Source organism: Myotis nattereri (genome assembly GCF_964212035.1).
Source record: "Myotis nattereri genome assembly, chromosome: 1".
NCBI lineage: Eukaryota > Metazoa > Chordata > Mammalia > Chiroptera > Vespertilionidae > Myotis > Myotis nattereri.
The window spans coordinates 111,895,315-111,912,428 of NC_138075.1; the positions used below are offsets into that span (position 1 = coordinate 111,895,315).

A 17,114-nucleotide genomic window follows, 5' to 3' on the forward strand; every position below is an offset into this window, starting at 1 on the left:
TTTTCCTTATGCATCAAATGTTGAATTGGAAAAAAATGAATAGTCCCCTCATGGGCAAGGACTGTACTCTATTTTTATGTTACTGGCAACAAGAACAATGCCTGGTATACAGTAAATATCTGCTATTAAATATTCAAAGTAAAACCCTACAGATGGAAACTGTTACTTAACTGTATCTGGAGTAAAATCAGAAACTGACTTTTAAGAACATCTGTGAGGAATTTTACAGTAATGTTCCTTCAGTGAGATTTCTCAGCAGCACTCACGGCAGCCATGTTTACTTTCTGCAGAAAGGAGAAGACTGACTCCATGGAGACAAACATTCACCTTCTATTTTGAAAGGAGTCAGTCTCATCTATGAGATGAGGGGTAAGGAGAAAAGCTTGCTGGATTACTAGAGTACACTTTCACTTTCTGTACACTCTGCTAACAACTAGACTGTGCAGACTGTTTATATAGCTTTGTTTTAACTTTTTTTCAGATTATAAAGAAACTACATATATCATAAAGCATACAGAAAAACACAAGGAAATAAAACTAAAATATAATCTCATTCAGAAATGGCAGAATGTGTAAGAGTGTTTTCAATTAATTTTTATCAAATATTTACAAATCCTTTTGAACCATTTTAACTTTGTACAAGACAACAGCTCTAAGCAGTAATCAGACAAGCTCGGTGTCTAAGGCAGATACATCTCCCGACTTCTGCCTATGTGCAGAGGAACTCACCTTCAATCAGCTGAGACAGCTGGGTCCCAGGCACCAACGTCTCAGTGACATCACTCTTTCGGGAGGCCTTTCTGTAGCGAATCTTGTAGCCAGTAATTTGCCCATTTTGTGTGGCTAGAGGAGGTGGCTGCCAGTGAATCATAATACTCTAGAAAGGATAAGTTTATGGGGAAAAGACCAAATATGTCAAAATCTTGGTCCTAACTATTTTATGCATTATCCCAAATTCTGTGCAAAGAGAAGGAACATAAAGCCAGTAGGGTGATTAGAGTTTTACTAAGTTACTTAATAATCACTCAAAAATACTTATTAACTCCCCCCCCTCCCCCCGCCATGACCAAAGTGGGGTATATTTGTTGGCATATACCCTGGGCCTTTGATCTCCTGGGTGTTTTGCCAGAATGAAGACGAAAGTCTCAAAAAAGTTTTCAGAAGAAAACGTAAGGTCAGAGACTCATGAATTAGGCTGTAAACTATTGTTAGGTGTAAGGTTCTCTTCCCATCTCAATTGTGGAACAGCTGAACTTAGATAATTTCTGTCTAAAACTCTTCCAAAAGGGGATAATTAATTAGCCGCTAGTTGTTTTTTAAGGAAAAGGAGTCCAATAGTACTTTTTGAAAGGACTGAACATGTCAGAAGTCTATGTAGCCCAGGGCTCTGGGCCTTCCGAGAGGTGTACATGCCATAGTGTACAGTGAATGTGACTCAGAGAGATGGTTTCAGCATCTGCAACCATCAGAAATATTCACACTGGGCTCATCTCACAGGACTAAGGAACTATGGTATCACAAACGACTTCCTTCCTTCTACCTAATCACCAAGGTTCTGGGCTGTTAAGATCTAGATTGTAATAATTTACATGATAGCAATATATTTGCAGAAAGGTTGAAGTAATTTTGGTATCAGAGAAAGGCAGTAAAGTTAAACAGAATAAACTGAAGTTGGTTTCTAAACCCAGCTTTACTGGCAAGTATAATATCTAGGTCACCTTATTTCCTGATAATGATTGTTTTGATATAGGATCTCCCTCTCTATAAGCCCTTCTGAGTTTTAATAATATACCAGTAAAAATGAACAACAACAATAAAAAGTTTTACCTTTGAATTCCTTACTTCTAAGGACAGATTCTGAGGAGCAGCACTGGGAACTGGACAGGCAAAAAAAAAGAAAAAAAAAGTTTGTTTGTTTTTGTGTTTTTTGTTTTTTCTTTTTTTTTATCACCCATCATTTGACTCTTCTTGGCTGGACTTTACACAAATGCACATCTCAAACACTGACTATGCAACCTGGAGGTCAAAATGCAGCTGTCGGTGCCCTTGTGTTGATAGTAGTATGTGGATAAGGTGTGGTCATGTTTGATTCATTAAAAAAAATGAAACACCTTCATACACATACACCCATACCCAAGTCAGATTGTGCTTTTGGGAAGTCAGGTAATTATTTCGAGAATGTGACTGACTCTAAACTTTTCTAGACCTCAGATACATTCTGAACCTTCAACATACTCTTTTGATCATTCTTGGTGATAGCATAGCTTTATTTTGGGGAAGAACCATAAATCTTCTGGAAACAAGTCTAACGAATATGGAAAGTAAATGAAGTGGGTAATGTCATTATGAGTCCAAAATGGGACAGACATAAATCAGTGAGCTTGGCTTTCCAGGTAAGTTCCAAAACTGGTTTTGAAGGCAGTTCTTAAGTAAAACAGAGATATTTAGGAAATGACAGCTTCAGTAAGGTGACCACCTGGCTTCCCAAGATAACTGTATAGCAGAAACACTCATTTAGATCTGAAAAGTTTGACTGTTGCTTAAACAAATTGTTGCACAACTTTAGTTCCTCACATATTAGAACATAAGACAGGGGTATCTCATACCTTATGGTCCACACACCCTCCAGCATTCCCCTTTGTAGTAACTAAAGCAAGCAAAGAGAATTCAAGTAATCCTATTGGATTTCCTCTCTGCACACAAAATGCTGACTTTAAGATCTTCTCTCCTAATCCATCTATGGAATCTTCTCTCGCCCTTTCTCTGACATTTGGTGACCAGGTATACAACTCAGTGCCCAATGTGCTATAGGCTTCTGGAGGACAGAGACTATTCTTGCTCAATATTGTATCTTGTACAAAGTGCATCAGGCCTCAACCCTCAAAGGGTCTCGTGTAGGACTTGGGCACCTGTGCTTGGAAAGAAGGCCATGAATGCTTCCAACCTCTTCCTGTTAAGAACTTCTGACTTAGCTACAGAGGCCCCCAAAGTAGTTGCTATTGCAGTGTCTTCTTCTTTCTTTCTTTTCTCTCTCTCTCTCTCTCTCTCTTTCTCTCTCTCTCTCTCTCTCTCTCTCTCTCTCTCTCTCTCTCTCTCCTTCCTTCTCCTTCTCCATCATCATCATCATCATCATCATCATCATCATCATCACAGCTAAGATTTGCTGTGTGCTCTTACATGGCAGACTTAATTCTTACAACAATCCCACATAGGAGTTTCCATTATTATTCCCTCTTTATAGATGAGGTTCAAATCTCTTGTCCACAGTATTTATTTCAGCTAACATTGGAACCAAAATTTGTCTTACTCCCAAGTGCTGCCCTTAAGCACCATGCTCAGACACATTCAGTTCCCTGACAGGCACTACAGTCGGCATGCCAACGCACTTAGTGCAGTTAAAATTGGCTCATGTGTAGATTTCAAAGCCCCCTCAACTTTTCCCCGTCTTGACTGACTGGCTTATGTGGTTGGCTAACCAAACTAGTTTGTATTTATTTTTACCAATTTACCTTGCAAAATATTAAGCACACTGAACACAATGGTAAGGATATGCCAACATATGAATGCCATATGTAGGTTGTCTCCAAAAAATATATACATACTTTTAACCCATTATTAATTGCAGTGGGTTAAATCGGAAAAGGAAGAAACATCAGCTGAACTATCAGCTGTTAAAGTGTGTATACATTTTTTAGGACATTCTATATTCTTTTCCTGAATTCACCAATTGTTAATGTTCTGTCACATCTGCTCTAGTTTTCACTATATTTACACAAATATATTTATCTAGCCCTGACCGGTTTGGCTCAATGGATAGAGCGTCAGCCTGCGGACTCAAGGGTCCCAGGTTCGATTCCAGTCAAGGGCATGTACCTTGGTTGCGGGCACATCCCCAGTAGGGGGTGTGCAAGAGGCAGCTGATCGATGTTTCTCTCTCATCGATGTTTCTAACTCTCTATCTCTCTCCCTTCCTCTCTGTAAAAAATCAATAAAATATATTAAAAAAAATATATATATATTTATCTATCTACAGACTGTTGCTGAGTCATCTGAGAGATAGCTGCAGTCACATGAGACTTCACCCCTAAATACTACGGTATGTGCTCCCAAATTCAGACATTCTCCAACAAAACTGTAATATAATGAACACTTTTAGAAAATTTAATCTTAACACAAAATATTATCTAATATATCTAATAACATATCTAATACTTAATATTGCCTAATACTATACCTATTTAACATTAAGTAAATGTATCAAGAGTGCCATTTATGTATTTATTTTTACTCCTAGATCCAGGAACTAGCAACAGATAACTATTTTATATAATTTCATGTGTCTTCTTTAATCTAGATTCATGAATGAGTCATAACCATGTTTTTTCTTTCATGAAATTAATATTTTTTAAGAATCCAGGCAATTTTTTTTTTCAGAATTTCCCCCAATTTATGATCAGATTCAAGTGAGACATTTTTCACAGGGATACAGCATAGGGGAGACAGTCATTGTGTCTTTCTCAACGTCTCCTATCAGGACACACAGAATGTCAGTTGGCTCCATTATTGCTGATGTTATGTCTGACCATTTGCTTAAAGGAATAAAATTATAGCTTTTAAAACTTGCAAGTTTATATATAAGGGGTATATGCATATACATGCATTTTTTAGAAAAAGATATTTTTGTAACACATTGGATTTAGGTGAGTTTCGGGAAACAATATATACACTTACTAAGTACAATAAACTGTTATTTTCTGTCCTATTCTAAAATACATATTTTTAAATACTGGTTCTTGACCTACTCAATCTCTTCAGCAAGCTGTAATTTGAAAAATACTGCTCTACGTAATGGATATATATATATATATAAAACTTAGCTTGGAAGTTCAATCACAGGTGAGAAATGACATTATCCTAAAACACTGTGGGATTAAAAAGACCTATTTGGATTGCTAAATAGACCAAGGCTAGCCTTTTCACAGCCCTTAAATAGTCTGTGTTATGAATAAGTAATAATAGTTACTTATACAAAAGCCCCTACTAAAAATAAAAACACTGAGAAGCTGTTTGGTACTAGGCACTACCATGTTCTATGTCTCTCAATAAATCTTTCAGCAACCCAATGAAGTTGGTATTCTTTATATTTTACGTTAAAGAAACATACTCAGACATGGTGAGTGACTGGACCAAAGACACTATGAAAAATGGATACTGGGATTTGAACAGGATCTTCTTGACATCAAAGCCCATGATCTTACTACTATGTCACCAGGGCCCTCAAGCACAGTATTCTTTTCCAAAGGAAGAAAGACTCACCATCTGACAACGTCTGAATAGCAACATCTTGTGTGGAGACTCCAGGACCATGTTTATTGTAGGCCACCACTCGGAAACTATACTCTGTATATTTTTTCAACCCATTAATGGTATGGGAGTGACTTGAAACATCAACATCCTTGAATAAAATGAAAACAATTTATATACATACAACTCACACGAAAAGACATGTTACAAAAAAGAATGAACTATACTGATTTTTATCCTTTGTACAGAATATTATTTAACAGTCAAAGCAGATTAACCATAAAACAAACCATAAACACTGGCAATTTACTGAGGAATATTGCTTGGTCTTTAGTAATCCTTGCTGGTAAAATCTACAGAATAAATCTTTGTACAAAGAAACAGAAACTGTCAACTTTCATTTCCTATCCTTTTTATTTTTTTCAAGTCTCAGATTTCTAGACTAGCAAGCATTAAGTTTTGGAAATATAGTTCAACTCTACTATTGCAATCAATGGATTGAAAACTGGCTTCATATAATCACCCTGTATGGTATCAGATGGGTACTAGAACTTATCAGGGTTATCACTTCATCCTATATAATAAAAACCTAATATGCTAAGTGTCTGACCAGTCACTATGACGCGCACTGACCACCAGGGGGCATACGCTCCAACCAGTAGGTTAGCTTGCTGCTGGGGTCCGACTGTTCAGGACTGGGTGAGACGGGCCGGACACGCCCTGGAGCCCTCCTGCAACCCTTCCCCGGCCGTGACCCTTCCCCAGTCCCAATCATGTACCAGTGGGGTCCCTCGGCCTGGCCTGCGGCCTCTCGTAATCTTATTTATATGAGATATATAAATGCCTAATCACTATGTAGTACACCTGAAAATGTTTGTCAACTGTAATTTAAAAATAAATTTAAAAAATGGCTTTATCTTATACCTGTTCTTTGTCAGTCCCTTTTTCCATGTAGTACAATTTGTAATTCTGAATTTCCCCATTGCCAGACAATGGTGTTTCCCAGGTAACAGTGATGGAAGTAGGGGAAGCTGCATACGCTCGGATATTAGGTGCTGGGCCAGGAAGCTGAACTAGAAAGAAAATTTCAAGACAGCAAGATATAAATGAAATTTACTGCACCCCTCAATACTGCACCATTTACTGCACCATTTTCAGCAATCATATCATAACTAGAGGCCTGATGCACGAAATTCGTGCAAAGGGTTTGGACCCTGCCTGTAGCGGTGGCTGCCTGTGCCTCGCGGCTGCGGGCCTCTGCCTCGGGCCCCTGCCCGCTGCAGCTTCGTCCAGAAGGAAGGAAGCCCATTAGGACATCCGGTCTAATGAGCATATTATGTTTTTATTATTATAGATGGCCATGTTTTTAAAATAATAATGAAAAACACTAAGAAAACAACTGATTTTATTGGTTTCAGGATAATGTATAATTAAACAAATTTACCTTTTTATGAATTAAATTAAAACCACATTTTATCTGTGAAAAATCTCAAATTTATTAAAAGGAAAAAAAGAACACTGCAGAATTCTTCCTTTGGATTATAAACTCCTAGTTTGGCAGTGGGATAGCAGCACATATAAAGCCACCATCACAAAACAAGAACCTCCCTTTACCAGTGGTGGGGATGCAGGCAGAGACAGAGTCTCTGTCCCAAAGAACTCCCAGTCTAGAGGGAAGTCAGATTTATAAACAGTTACAAATAATGTCTTCGTACAATTAAGTAGCAAATGTAACAAAAACAGAAAGAGAGCACATAACTCTGCTTTGGGTGGGTGTGGGTAAGAAAGGGAAAGACTGGTGACGACTTCTGGGGAGCAAGAAAAATGAGTAGTTTTATCAGGTACCAAGGGGAAAACTATTCCAGTAAATGGGGAATAACATGTGAGAAGGCAGTGTTAGGTGGTCAGGCTGCAACAGAGAGTAGATGTGGGAGAGAGAATGGAGAAAAGGATGACAAGAGCCGGATAATGAAGGACCTTTAATGCCCTGCCATGGACTTTGGATTATCTCTTGTAGGTGTTAGATAATTACTGAAAAATTATGAGCAGAAACATGACATTACTGGATCAGATATATGTTTAGAAAGGACATGTAAGCACGCACATGGGAGAAAAACGGTTAAGGGAACAAGACTAGAGATAAAAGAGTAACTTTACAAATAGTTACCTTTTATTGAATGCTTGCAGTCAGTTTAGCACTGAGTGCTTTACATGTATTTAAATTACATCTATTTAATCTTTGGGCAACTCAAATGAGATGGATATGATTATCATCTGTATTCATAGACGAGGTTGAGGAGTTAAGAATGGTTCCAAGTGTTGGGAAGTTAGTGCGTGTTAGAACCAGGAATTGAGCACTTTCTGATTCTAAAACACGGGCTCAAGAAGACCAGTTAGGAGATTAGTACAACCCCCTCCTTAGGACATATGTAACTGGGAGACTCAATGAGTAGTCAGTTGGTTGACTGTCCAGCTCTAACTCCTACAATGTCTCACATACCTTTTTAAGACATTCTTTTTGTCTGACTGACAGGTTCCAGCCTCAGTTTATACACAAATCCTGGATGGCTGCCTATGCCTACACTTTGCTGGACACTATATTTGAAAACAACTTCTCTGGTGCTAGTGTTTCTGTAACAGACACCCATGAGATTTAAGGGAAGGGGGAAAAGGAACAAACTGGCTTTCTTAAATAATAGCACCACAGCTTAAGATTAGTTTTGCTACCAAAGTAGAGAAACCTGAAATATGGTTATTCTGACAGTTATTTACTTTTTTAGTCATAAGTCTTGCTTTTCACTTAATGTTAAGAGCATATTTTGTGCAGCCTGACAAGTGGGATTTGTCACACTTCTGCTGATATGGAAAACTTTCCTCTAACTTATTTAAGGAGAAGGAAAACAACAGTCCCCAAATTCCCATGAAATAATTTTCAATATATTCCTTGGCTAACCTAAACATAGACAAATATGATCCTAAAAAGTGTGCTACTAAATTCTTTCATTTCAGCTGTACAATGACATAATAAATGGAAAAAATTTAAGTTGGTTTGTGAAGCTAAATATGTAAAATATTTCCCAAGGTCTGACTCCACATAGCCCTTATACCTCCCACACAGGCTGATTACCTCCAGATGAAGTGCAAACCGCTCTCCACTAAAGCTTTCTCTTTTTTGAAAGCATGTAATAGTCACTCTCCATCTCTAAAACACCCTCAACCAGAATCTGCTGCCCCTCCCGTCTGTAGTCTTTTTTAACTACTTTCTTTTAACCAAACTCCTTGAACAAATGCCTGTGATGCAAGCATATCATACTACTGTCCGTTTACTTGTCTGTCACTGGAACCAGACTGTAAGCTTCTTTGGATTGAAGCCAGTCTTTCTCAACTTCCTATCTTGACTCATCTTTACATCAGTGACTGGCACATGGTAGGCACTTAATAAATCTACTGTCCCATACATCTCTTCTTTCATCTCTAAATTAACAATGATCCTTCAGGTCCAGTGGATCTCAACAGTTTGATCATTAGTTCTTAAATGAAAATGAAAGCCACAGGCTCTTTCCCAAGGAAAATGTGACTTTGTACAGATACACAAATATTTTCATAAGGTTCACAGCCCCAGGGAACTCTTGCACTCAATTAAATCCAGTGACATTTTCCTTTATTTTCATCATGACACACCTTACATGTGTAGTTTGATCCTACTTGGGGAATTTGGGTCATGCAGTTTTTCCCCCCCAAGAATGCTTGCTCTAAGTCAAATGCTTCAAGGCCAACACTCATCTTTTCCTGGGAACCTGCCTTGATATACCTAACTTTACAGTAATTGTTCCCTGTTTTATATCCCAGTATCTCTCATAAATGACACCTATACTTGAACGTTAGTGGAGGAAAATTGAGCTTGTAATAGACTATTCCAGCTCTTATCTGAACACAATAACTGTAAAATTCAACATCCTTTCCCTGTAATGAGAACACATTCTTTCCTTAAATCAACCTGCTGACTCTCTGAATGCCCTCTTGTTCTTGCCTGGGTTTGACTCCTGGTCTTCAAGCCCTATCACTGAAGTGATCAGTGGCCTCCCATCTTGACTGCTCGTTTTTAAGAGGAGACTTCCTATCCTGTGCCTCCGGCATCTCTACTACCTGGGTAGGACCTAGAATGGGGGTGCTCAATAAACACTGGATGAGGAAATAATCTGCTCCAGCATTAGGAAGTGACATTCCATAGCTTCTGGACTTTGCTTATTCCATCCATCAAACCAGGTAAAGTCTTTGAATTATTTCCATAGTTTCACTGGCAAATTCATTAAATCTGTTTAGTTTCCTGGTCTGTGGCTTCCACAAATGTTTTGCAACTAAGTTACTCATAGATGAAGTAAAATCTTTGTTACTGGGAGTTTGTTCACTTGAAAAACTAGTGCAGTTAAACAGTTAAAGAAAACTGGAGAAGGTTATGATGGAAAACAGTGGCTTGTGCTAAAAGAAGAAAACATGTGGAAGAAAGCCTCAGGGGAAAAGCATCCATTATGGTTTGATTGCTTCTTATAATTTCAGGGCTATAGTTTACAATAAAAATTTAAGACATACATGACATTTATAAAATAAATCAACCTGACTCTCATTTAAGTTGCAGAAAATCTTGAGAAATGTAATCGGAAGTAACAGTATCTAACACAAAAGACCACAGATCCAAAGTAAAGCCTTAAAGAGATTCCAAAGAGTGTAATATACAAAAGATCAGGACACCACAAATATTAAAAACCTACTTCAGACACTGGGAAATATAAAGTTGACAAAGACTCTGTCTTTGCCATAAAATAAACGAGATATGGCCCTGGCCATTGTGACTCATTTGTTTGGATGTTGTCCTGTGCACTGAAAGGTTGCCAGCTCAATTTCCAGTCAGGGCACATGCCTGGGTTGTGGGCTCGATCCCCTATAGGGATTGTTCAGGAGGCAGCCAATTAATGTTTCTCTCTGGTATCAATGATTCTTTCTCTTTCCCTTTCCCTTCCTCTCTCTCTAAAAGTCAATAAAAAAAATCTTAAAAAAAGAAAGATATATTCATAATCACAATTCAAGGAAGAAAGTAATACTGTATCTTAGAATTGTAAAGATATAATATCAGGATCAGAGGAAAGATTATAGTAGGCATTTGAGGTAGGTCTTAAAGAATCAGTAAAATTTGAGACTGTATCAGAATTACACTGTCTTACACTATTAGCTACTGTTTGATGTGAACTAATTTTATTTCTCCTAACTAATTCATAAAATCCTTAAAGGCAAGGGACTTATCTTTTACACTCCTATGGTGTTCAAGGCTACACATACGGTAGACCTATTTGAAGGTCAGACCTACAAGTGGGGCTGACAGACAGGTGGGAGACTTACCCTCAGGCTGTGTTTCTACTCGAAGAGGAGCTGAACTCTCTCCGGAGCCATGCTTATTATGAGCCATCACTCTAAAGATGTACACAGTCGCTGGCATTAGATTTTGAATGGTTACCTGCATTTCTCCTGGGTGACTGGTATTCTCAACACGTTCCCTTTGGACAAAACAATTCGGAAAGAAACATTGATTAGAAATATTTCTAAAATGTGCAGTTTTATTTCTACTGCAATGCCTATAGATAGATACCATACCACATCAAAATATCATAAATTTAAGTCAAATTAACTCTCAAAAGAGGAAACTTTTTGGGATGGAACAGTGCACAGCAGAACAGGGAAACTTGCAAAGGGCAATATCATACATGTTTGATAACTTATTGATGTTCTTGTTTAAATATAGCTGATATCGCTGGTTATAATCACAACTTCTTTGCAGAGAAGACACAGACAAGGCCTTTTCAATGCCATTTCAAATAGGGCAGCTGTTCATCAATTTTGTAGGCTTCAGAAATTATTGAATTTTAAGGGGTGATTCTCAGGGAGACAAACAGAAGGTGATTATAGGTATGACCCAATTTCCACAGAAAATATCAAGGGATGTTATAAGTATTTTTGATAACAGATTCTCAATAAAAGGAAAACTAGAGATTATCACTTTTAAAATTGGGAAGAAAACATTAAAAATTTAATAAAAACTAAAAGTAACCTAACCTATAAAATAAGCTAATCATGACACTGGCTTTTATAATTTATTTTTTAAAAAAGAATACTCTTTTTAAACGCTTTTTTCAAAAACGATTTGAAATGTTTAACATTCATTTATACAAATGAATGTACAAATGAATCCAGCAGTCTGGTGTCATGAGATGAAAATATAAAAGTAATTTTCTAGGTTCTTTAAAAGAAGCAGTGTCTGGGCTCAATCTTGGGGGTCTTTGTGTCCACACAAGGGTCTATAATTATGCTCAGTCTACTGTATTTACTATAAAAAAAGGCCATATCAAATTACAAAAAGTTCTCAATAAATAATTTAAAGAAATTTATGTTCTTGTTTTAGACAAAGAACTAGCCTTTAATATTTGTCAATCATGTGAAGAAAGATCTGTATCTATCTTGGGAGAGTAATAAAACTACTCTGTGGAAGAAATTATTTGAAATTACCTAGTATATTGAATTATAATTCTTACTTTAAAATATTGATAAGTTTCCCTGAAATTATTGATTAAAATTTGTTTAGTTCTGTATCACCATATCTCAATTTGTCTGACGGTATATGAACATTTGGTCATTTAAGTGTTTTTCAATAGTTTTTTATAGTTCTTTAAGCTACCTTCACATTTATAGATGTTGCTTTTCTATAATAAGGTGCATTGAAAAAGAGTACTATGATAACAAAATGTATTGCTCAGAGGTATTTGAGATATTTAAAGACTAGAGGCCCAGTGCACAAAATTTGTGTGTGTGTGTGTGTGTGTGTGGGGTGTCCCTCAGCCCGGCCTGCATCCTCTCGCAATCCGGGACCCATTGGGGGATGTCCCACAGGGATTGGGCCTAAACTGGCAGTGGTACATCCCTCTCACAATCCAGGACCACTGGCCCCTAACTGCTCACCTGCCTGCCTACCTGATCGTCCCTAACCACTCTGCCTGCCTGCCTGATCATCCCTAACCACTTGCCTGCCTGCCTGCCTGATCACCCCTAACTGCTCATCTGCCTGCCTGATCGCCCGTAACCGCCTCTGCCTCGGCCCCCGCTGCACCCTCTCGCAATTCGGGACCCGTCGGTGGATGTCCCACAGGGATTGGGCCTAAACTAGCAGTTGGACATCCCTCTCACAATCCGGGACCGCTGGCTCCTAACTGCTCACCTGCCTGCCTACCTGATCACCCCTAACCATTCTGCCTGCCTGCCTGCCTGATTGCCCCTAATCACTTCCAGCTTCGTCCGGAATGACATCGGGAAGGTCATTCGGCTGTCCGGTCTAATTAGCAGATTACGCTTTTATTGTTATAGATATTTTCTCTTCAGCTAAACCTCTAATTCACAAGATTTAGAAGGAGGATGGCAACTGATTTCTTACATTTGAAGTTTCTGACACTTGGTTTGGTCACAAATGATTGCTGTCTAAAAGGAAAATGTATTTTACACCTCACTAACCAGTGATTTTCAACCTTTTTCATCTCATGGCACACATAAACTAATTACTAAAATTCTGTGGCACACCAAAAAATATATTTTTTGCCAATCTGACAAAAAAGGAGGTATAATTTTGATTCATTCACACTGGACGTCTATTGTGTTGGTTGCTGTCATTTTTTAATTTGACAATCTAAGGGAAAAGAGGTCAGTGCCCCTGACTACGTAGTCAGGTGTCGTATGTTTTAAAAATCCTCGTGGCACTCTGGTTGAAAACTGCTGCACTAAATTAAAAGTTCCAAGTGAGAGCACAGATTACTCTGTTTTGCTCACTCTGCACTTAAAAGTTTGAACAGTTCCCTCTGAGAAAGATGGGAGTGCTATTTAACTTCAAATTGAAGTGAAAGGTTGACATGTGTGTTCACATTCCACAGAAGCACTCAGCAGAATGCTCATACACAGAAGCAGCATCACAAAGGTGTGTTGAATGAATGGAAATTTGCCTTCTGATATGCAAATACTGTATAGTAATGATATTATGTATATCTTTGTTCGATGTGAAAGGGAAAAAATGGGAGAAATGAGTGAAGGGCACTATAAACCTAGAAAAGTTCCAAAAGAAGAACTATAATAAAACAAAGTGAGGAATAGTTACAGTCTCTAAGGTGAAATACCCAGCACCTGAAAAGGCTTCTGAACACTAGATGGGTCTGAGGTTCCAGAACCAAGTGTCTGTCAAGAAAAATGCTTCAGGACAAGACCCAGGGTGAGTCATAAATGTGTGATATTACAGTGGGGCTTAGATTAGAATGTGCTAGCTAAGAGTCAAACAGAAAGAATAAGGTACACTTTTATTAAGATGGTGCTGGGCTACAAGTTAGGAGCTCCAGCTCTAGTTCTGGCAACACCACTAGCTTGCTAGGAGACCACAGCCAAGTCACTAATTCTTTCTTGGTCTCAGTTTACTCATGTATTAAATGAAAAAGGGAGATCAGGGTGGCAAATTTTTTCTTAAAGGGCCAAATATTTCTTAAATATATATAGGCCAAGAGGCAAAATGGAGAATATTATGTAGTTATATAACCTATTACAATGAAACCATTTGAAAAGGTAAAAACTATTTTTAGTTTTTGGGACATTAAAATAACAAGTCTAATTTGGCCCAGGGTCCATAGTTTGCCAACTCCTGGACTAGACTAACAGATACCTAAGGCTTTGAAGTGAAAGAATGCCAAAATGCTATTCATTTCTGGAATAACTTACTCTGTATTCTCCATTTAGTAGCTAGTATCAGAAAAGTACTGCTGTTTACATTAAAGGCACAGGGGGGGGGGGGGAGAGGGAAACATTTCGCAGCTGAAAAGGCAGAGCAAGAATTCTTTAAAACTCGGAAACGCAACAGAATTTAGCTAATGACCAAGGCACATAGTGCCATCTGGTGGTAGATTTTTCATGTGCAGGAAGTAGGTTTGTAAGTCTGTGAAGTTATTCTCTTGACCCATCTGCAGTTTGTTGTTATACATGATAGAAGACAGAGATGGAACTTTTATTCTTTCCAGCAAATAGAGTTAATTATTTCAACATAACTTCTTGGATAATTATTATTTCTCCACTGAGATTAATTTATTTAGTGCTACTATATGCCAGGCTCTGTTCTAGGTGCTGGCCAGACACAATAAATACATTAATAAAAAAGAAAATTTCAGAGTGTTACATGTTTTAAAACAAAAGCAAAAAAAATAAAGCAGGTTGATGTGATAGCAGTGGTGTTCTGGAGTAAATGTTTAACAGTCAGCTCTGGTTTGTAGCACTTGTCACTGTAAATACTTCTGCCATGTCCAATTTCAAGCTACCAACCCATGTCATCAAGTTTGCAAAGTTTCCTGAAAAAATGTAATAATTGGCTTGGGAACAAGGTGGCTCCAGTAGAGCATAGTGGGAGAGTGACTGAGAGGCTAAGCTAGGTGGGTTCACGGAAGCCTGAGCAGGTGTCATCTGAGGGTGACAGACAAGAGCCAGAAAATGCACTTTCCTCACAAATAACAAGGTCCTGCAGTGTAAGCAAGCTTGCTGTTCTGAGGAGCTAATGCTTTCTTCCTCCTGTGAAATCCTATGAAATTTGTAATGAGATTTGAAAGCCGATTGAAGACTTTTTAACATACATGCTGTTTGGTAGTAATGTCTTGCCTTTTTGTGTCAAGGACTATGTTTCCTTATCTTTGTAATTCCCAAAACATCCAGTGCAGTGTTCAGATAAACATTACCCTATGAACGGCTCCATCTATCTGGCTAAATTATGTCACATGTACTGCTCAAGAGTATTAAATCACTAGATTAAGGTTCCTGTACTTGCTGAATTTGCCTGTCTGGTATTAAAGACAATATATATCAAATGTCAGCACCCTAGTAGCAATACAAGCTTATTTCATATGTTAAGGTCCTAATCAAAACAAACATTTTAGCTTTCATATTCTGGGGCGAAGTAACAGTGCAATGGAGGAATCTACTCAGCAATGTTAGGAACACGTATTTAGCACATGGCATGGTTCCTCCCGAAATTTATAATCAGACTGGGAAAACAACACTAATGCACATAAAATAACAGAAGAGTAACTTATGGCAGCACAAGATCATGTGTTATCATAAGTGCCAGTAGGAGTGGTACAAACACATATGTAAGATAAATGCTCTGTGTGCTGACAAGGGTAGAGGAAGCTTTATGAGGGATCATGGGGCTTAACCTGGGTCTAGAAGGATGAACTTAACTTAGCTTTAGCTAAGAAGGAGGGAAGAAGGGGATGTGTGAATGAAGAGACTAGATTGGGGAAAAAGGCTACACAGTGATGAGAACTAGACTAGTGCCACTAGAAAATGAGTTCAACGGGGGAGGGAAGGAAAATAGGCATGGACAGCTAGACTACAGCTAGACTGGAGTAAAGTAGCCTGGGGATTCTGGATAATCTATAAGCAATGGAGGGGCATTGTGAGGTCCTGAAAGGGGTGGAGATGGAGAGGAATTTAATGAAAATGCTGTTTTTAGGAAAATTAATCTCTAATTACTCTTATGTCATCAAGGAGACTCCCTGAAGTTCAGTAGCCCACATACACATAACGGTGCAGGCAAATGTTCCTTCAGATTAATAAGTCTACCTTAATTTCTAAAATCTGAAAGTTCTAAATAAGCCCTATCTTATTAGGCTGCGCTGACTGAATCTTAAGAGCAAAGGGTAGCCCTGGTTACATTTTAATACTTCAACCTCAATAAATCTATTTATCCTCTCCACAAGTCATGCAGAAAGGCAGGAAAGAGTACTAGGACTTCAGTCTGTTTGGGAATTTATTTCTAATGACCTAAAATTAGGAAAGATGCATCACAGTGATCATATTTTCTAGACTGAAAATTGGTACAGATCCTGCACAACGAAGAGCCAGGGTGAGCACGACTGGGCTGAGGGGACCAAGATGTATCCAACGGGCTTCAAACATATGGGCACTTACCTAGTAATCCCCTCCTTGGTATAGAAGACAGAGTAGGTAAGATTGTCTCCATGAGGATCTGACGCAGGTGTCCGCCATGTCAATTTGATGAAGCGGGTAGAGACCAGAGAGGCCACGACATCCCGAGGTGCTGAAGGCAGTGGTCCCGATGTAGCTGGTGCTAGATGGTCAGTAGTGGCACTGGTCAGTGAAGTGGGAGGCAATGTTGGGATGGCAACATCTTGTCATGTGCAAACATTGGGGAATATGAAGGGCAAACCACGACGGTTTTAAAAAAGAGAACAGAAAAAACAAAAAACAAAAAAGAAATAAACAAAACCACGATGGGAAATAAAATAAAATGAATAAACATAAAAAAGGCCATTAAACTGAAGTCTGACATGCAGGCCAGGGGGAATTACTGAAAACTAATGGGCGCTATTTAAGACACGTCACTGTTGAGCAGGCAGACGTTTTGGTCACTATAATGGTTGTGGGCAAGGGAGGGTGAAAGTTGAGAATAAACATCTCACAGAAGGACACAGCAGTGCCCAAGTAATTTTTTTTAACCTGAAAGCAGCAGGCAGCATCTGTCCAATATTGCATGTAAAAGCCTCATATATGATAAAACCTCAATATTTTCTACTTTATCAGAATGTGGACTAATGTGTGCAGTATGCATGAGCCTAGTTGTACTCAACATAGGCTCCAGGCTCCTGTGACCTCACTACAGAGCTGTGTGTGTCTCAGCTCTGCAGAGATTCAAGAGCCACAATTTCAACTTTATTCTAATATTAAACTTG

At 38.4% G+C, this 17,114-nt stretch overlaps 1 protein-coding gene across 1 annotated transcript in view; it reads right to left on the reverse strand.

Annotated features, from left to right (window-relative positions):
- NEO1 (neogenin 1) overlaps positions 1-17,114 on the reverse strand; it is a gene marked incomplete at its 5' end in the record, with an annotated part of 191,045 nt that overhangs the window by 58,044 nt on the left and 115,887 nt on the right. Inside the window, 6 exons of the mRNA XM_081102054.1 lie at positions 730-877; positions 1,828-1,877; positions 5,317-5,455; positions 6,229-6,377; positions 10,699-10,853; positions 16,333-16,552. Coding sequence (XP_080958180.1) covers positions 730-877; positions 1,828-1,877; positions 5,317-5,455; positions 6,229-6,377; positions 10,699-10,853; positions 16,333-16,552 — 861 coding nt within the window. The remainder of the gene's footprint in view (positions 1-729; positions 878-1,827; positions 1,878-5,316; positions 5,456-6,228; positions 6,378-10,698; positions 10,854-16,332; positions 16,553-17,114) is intronic.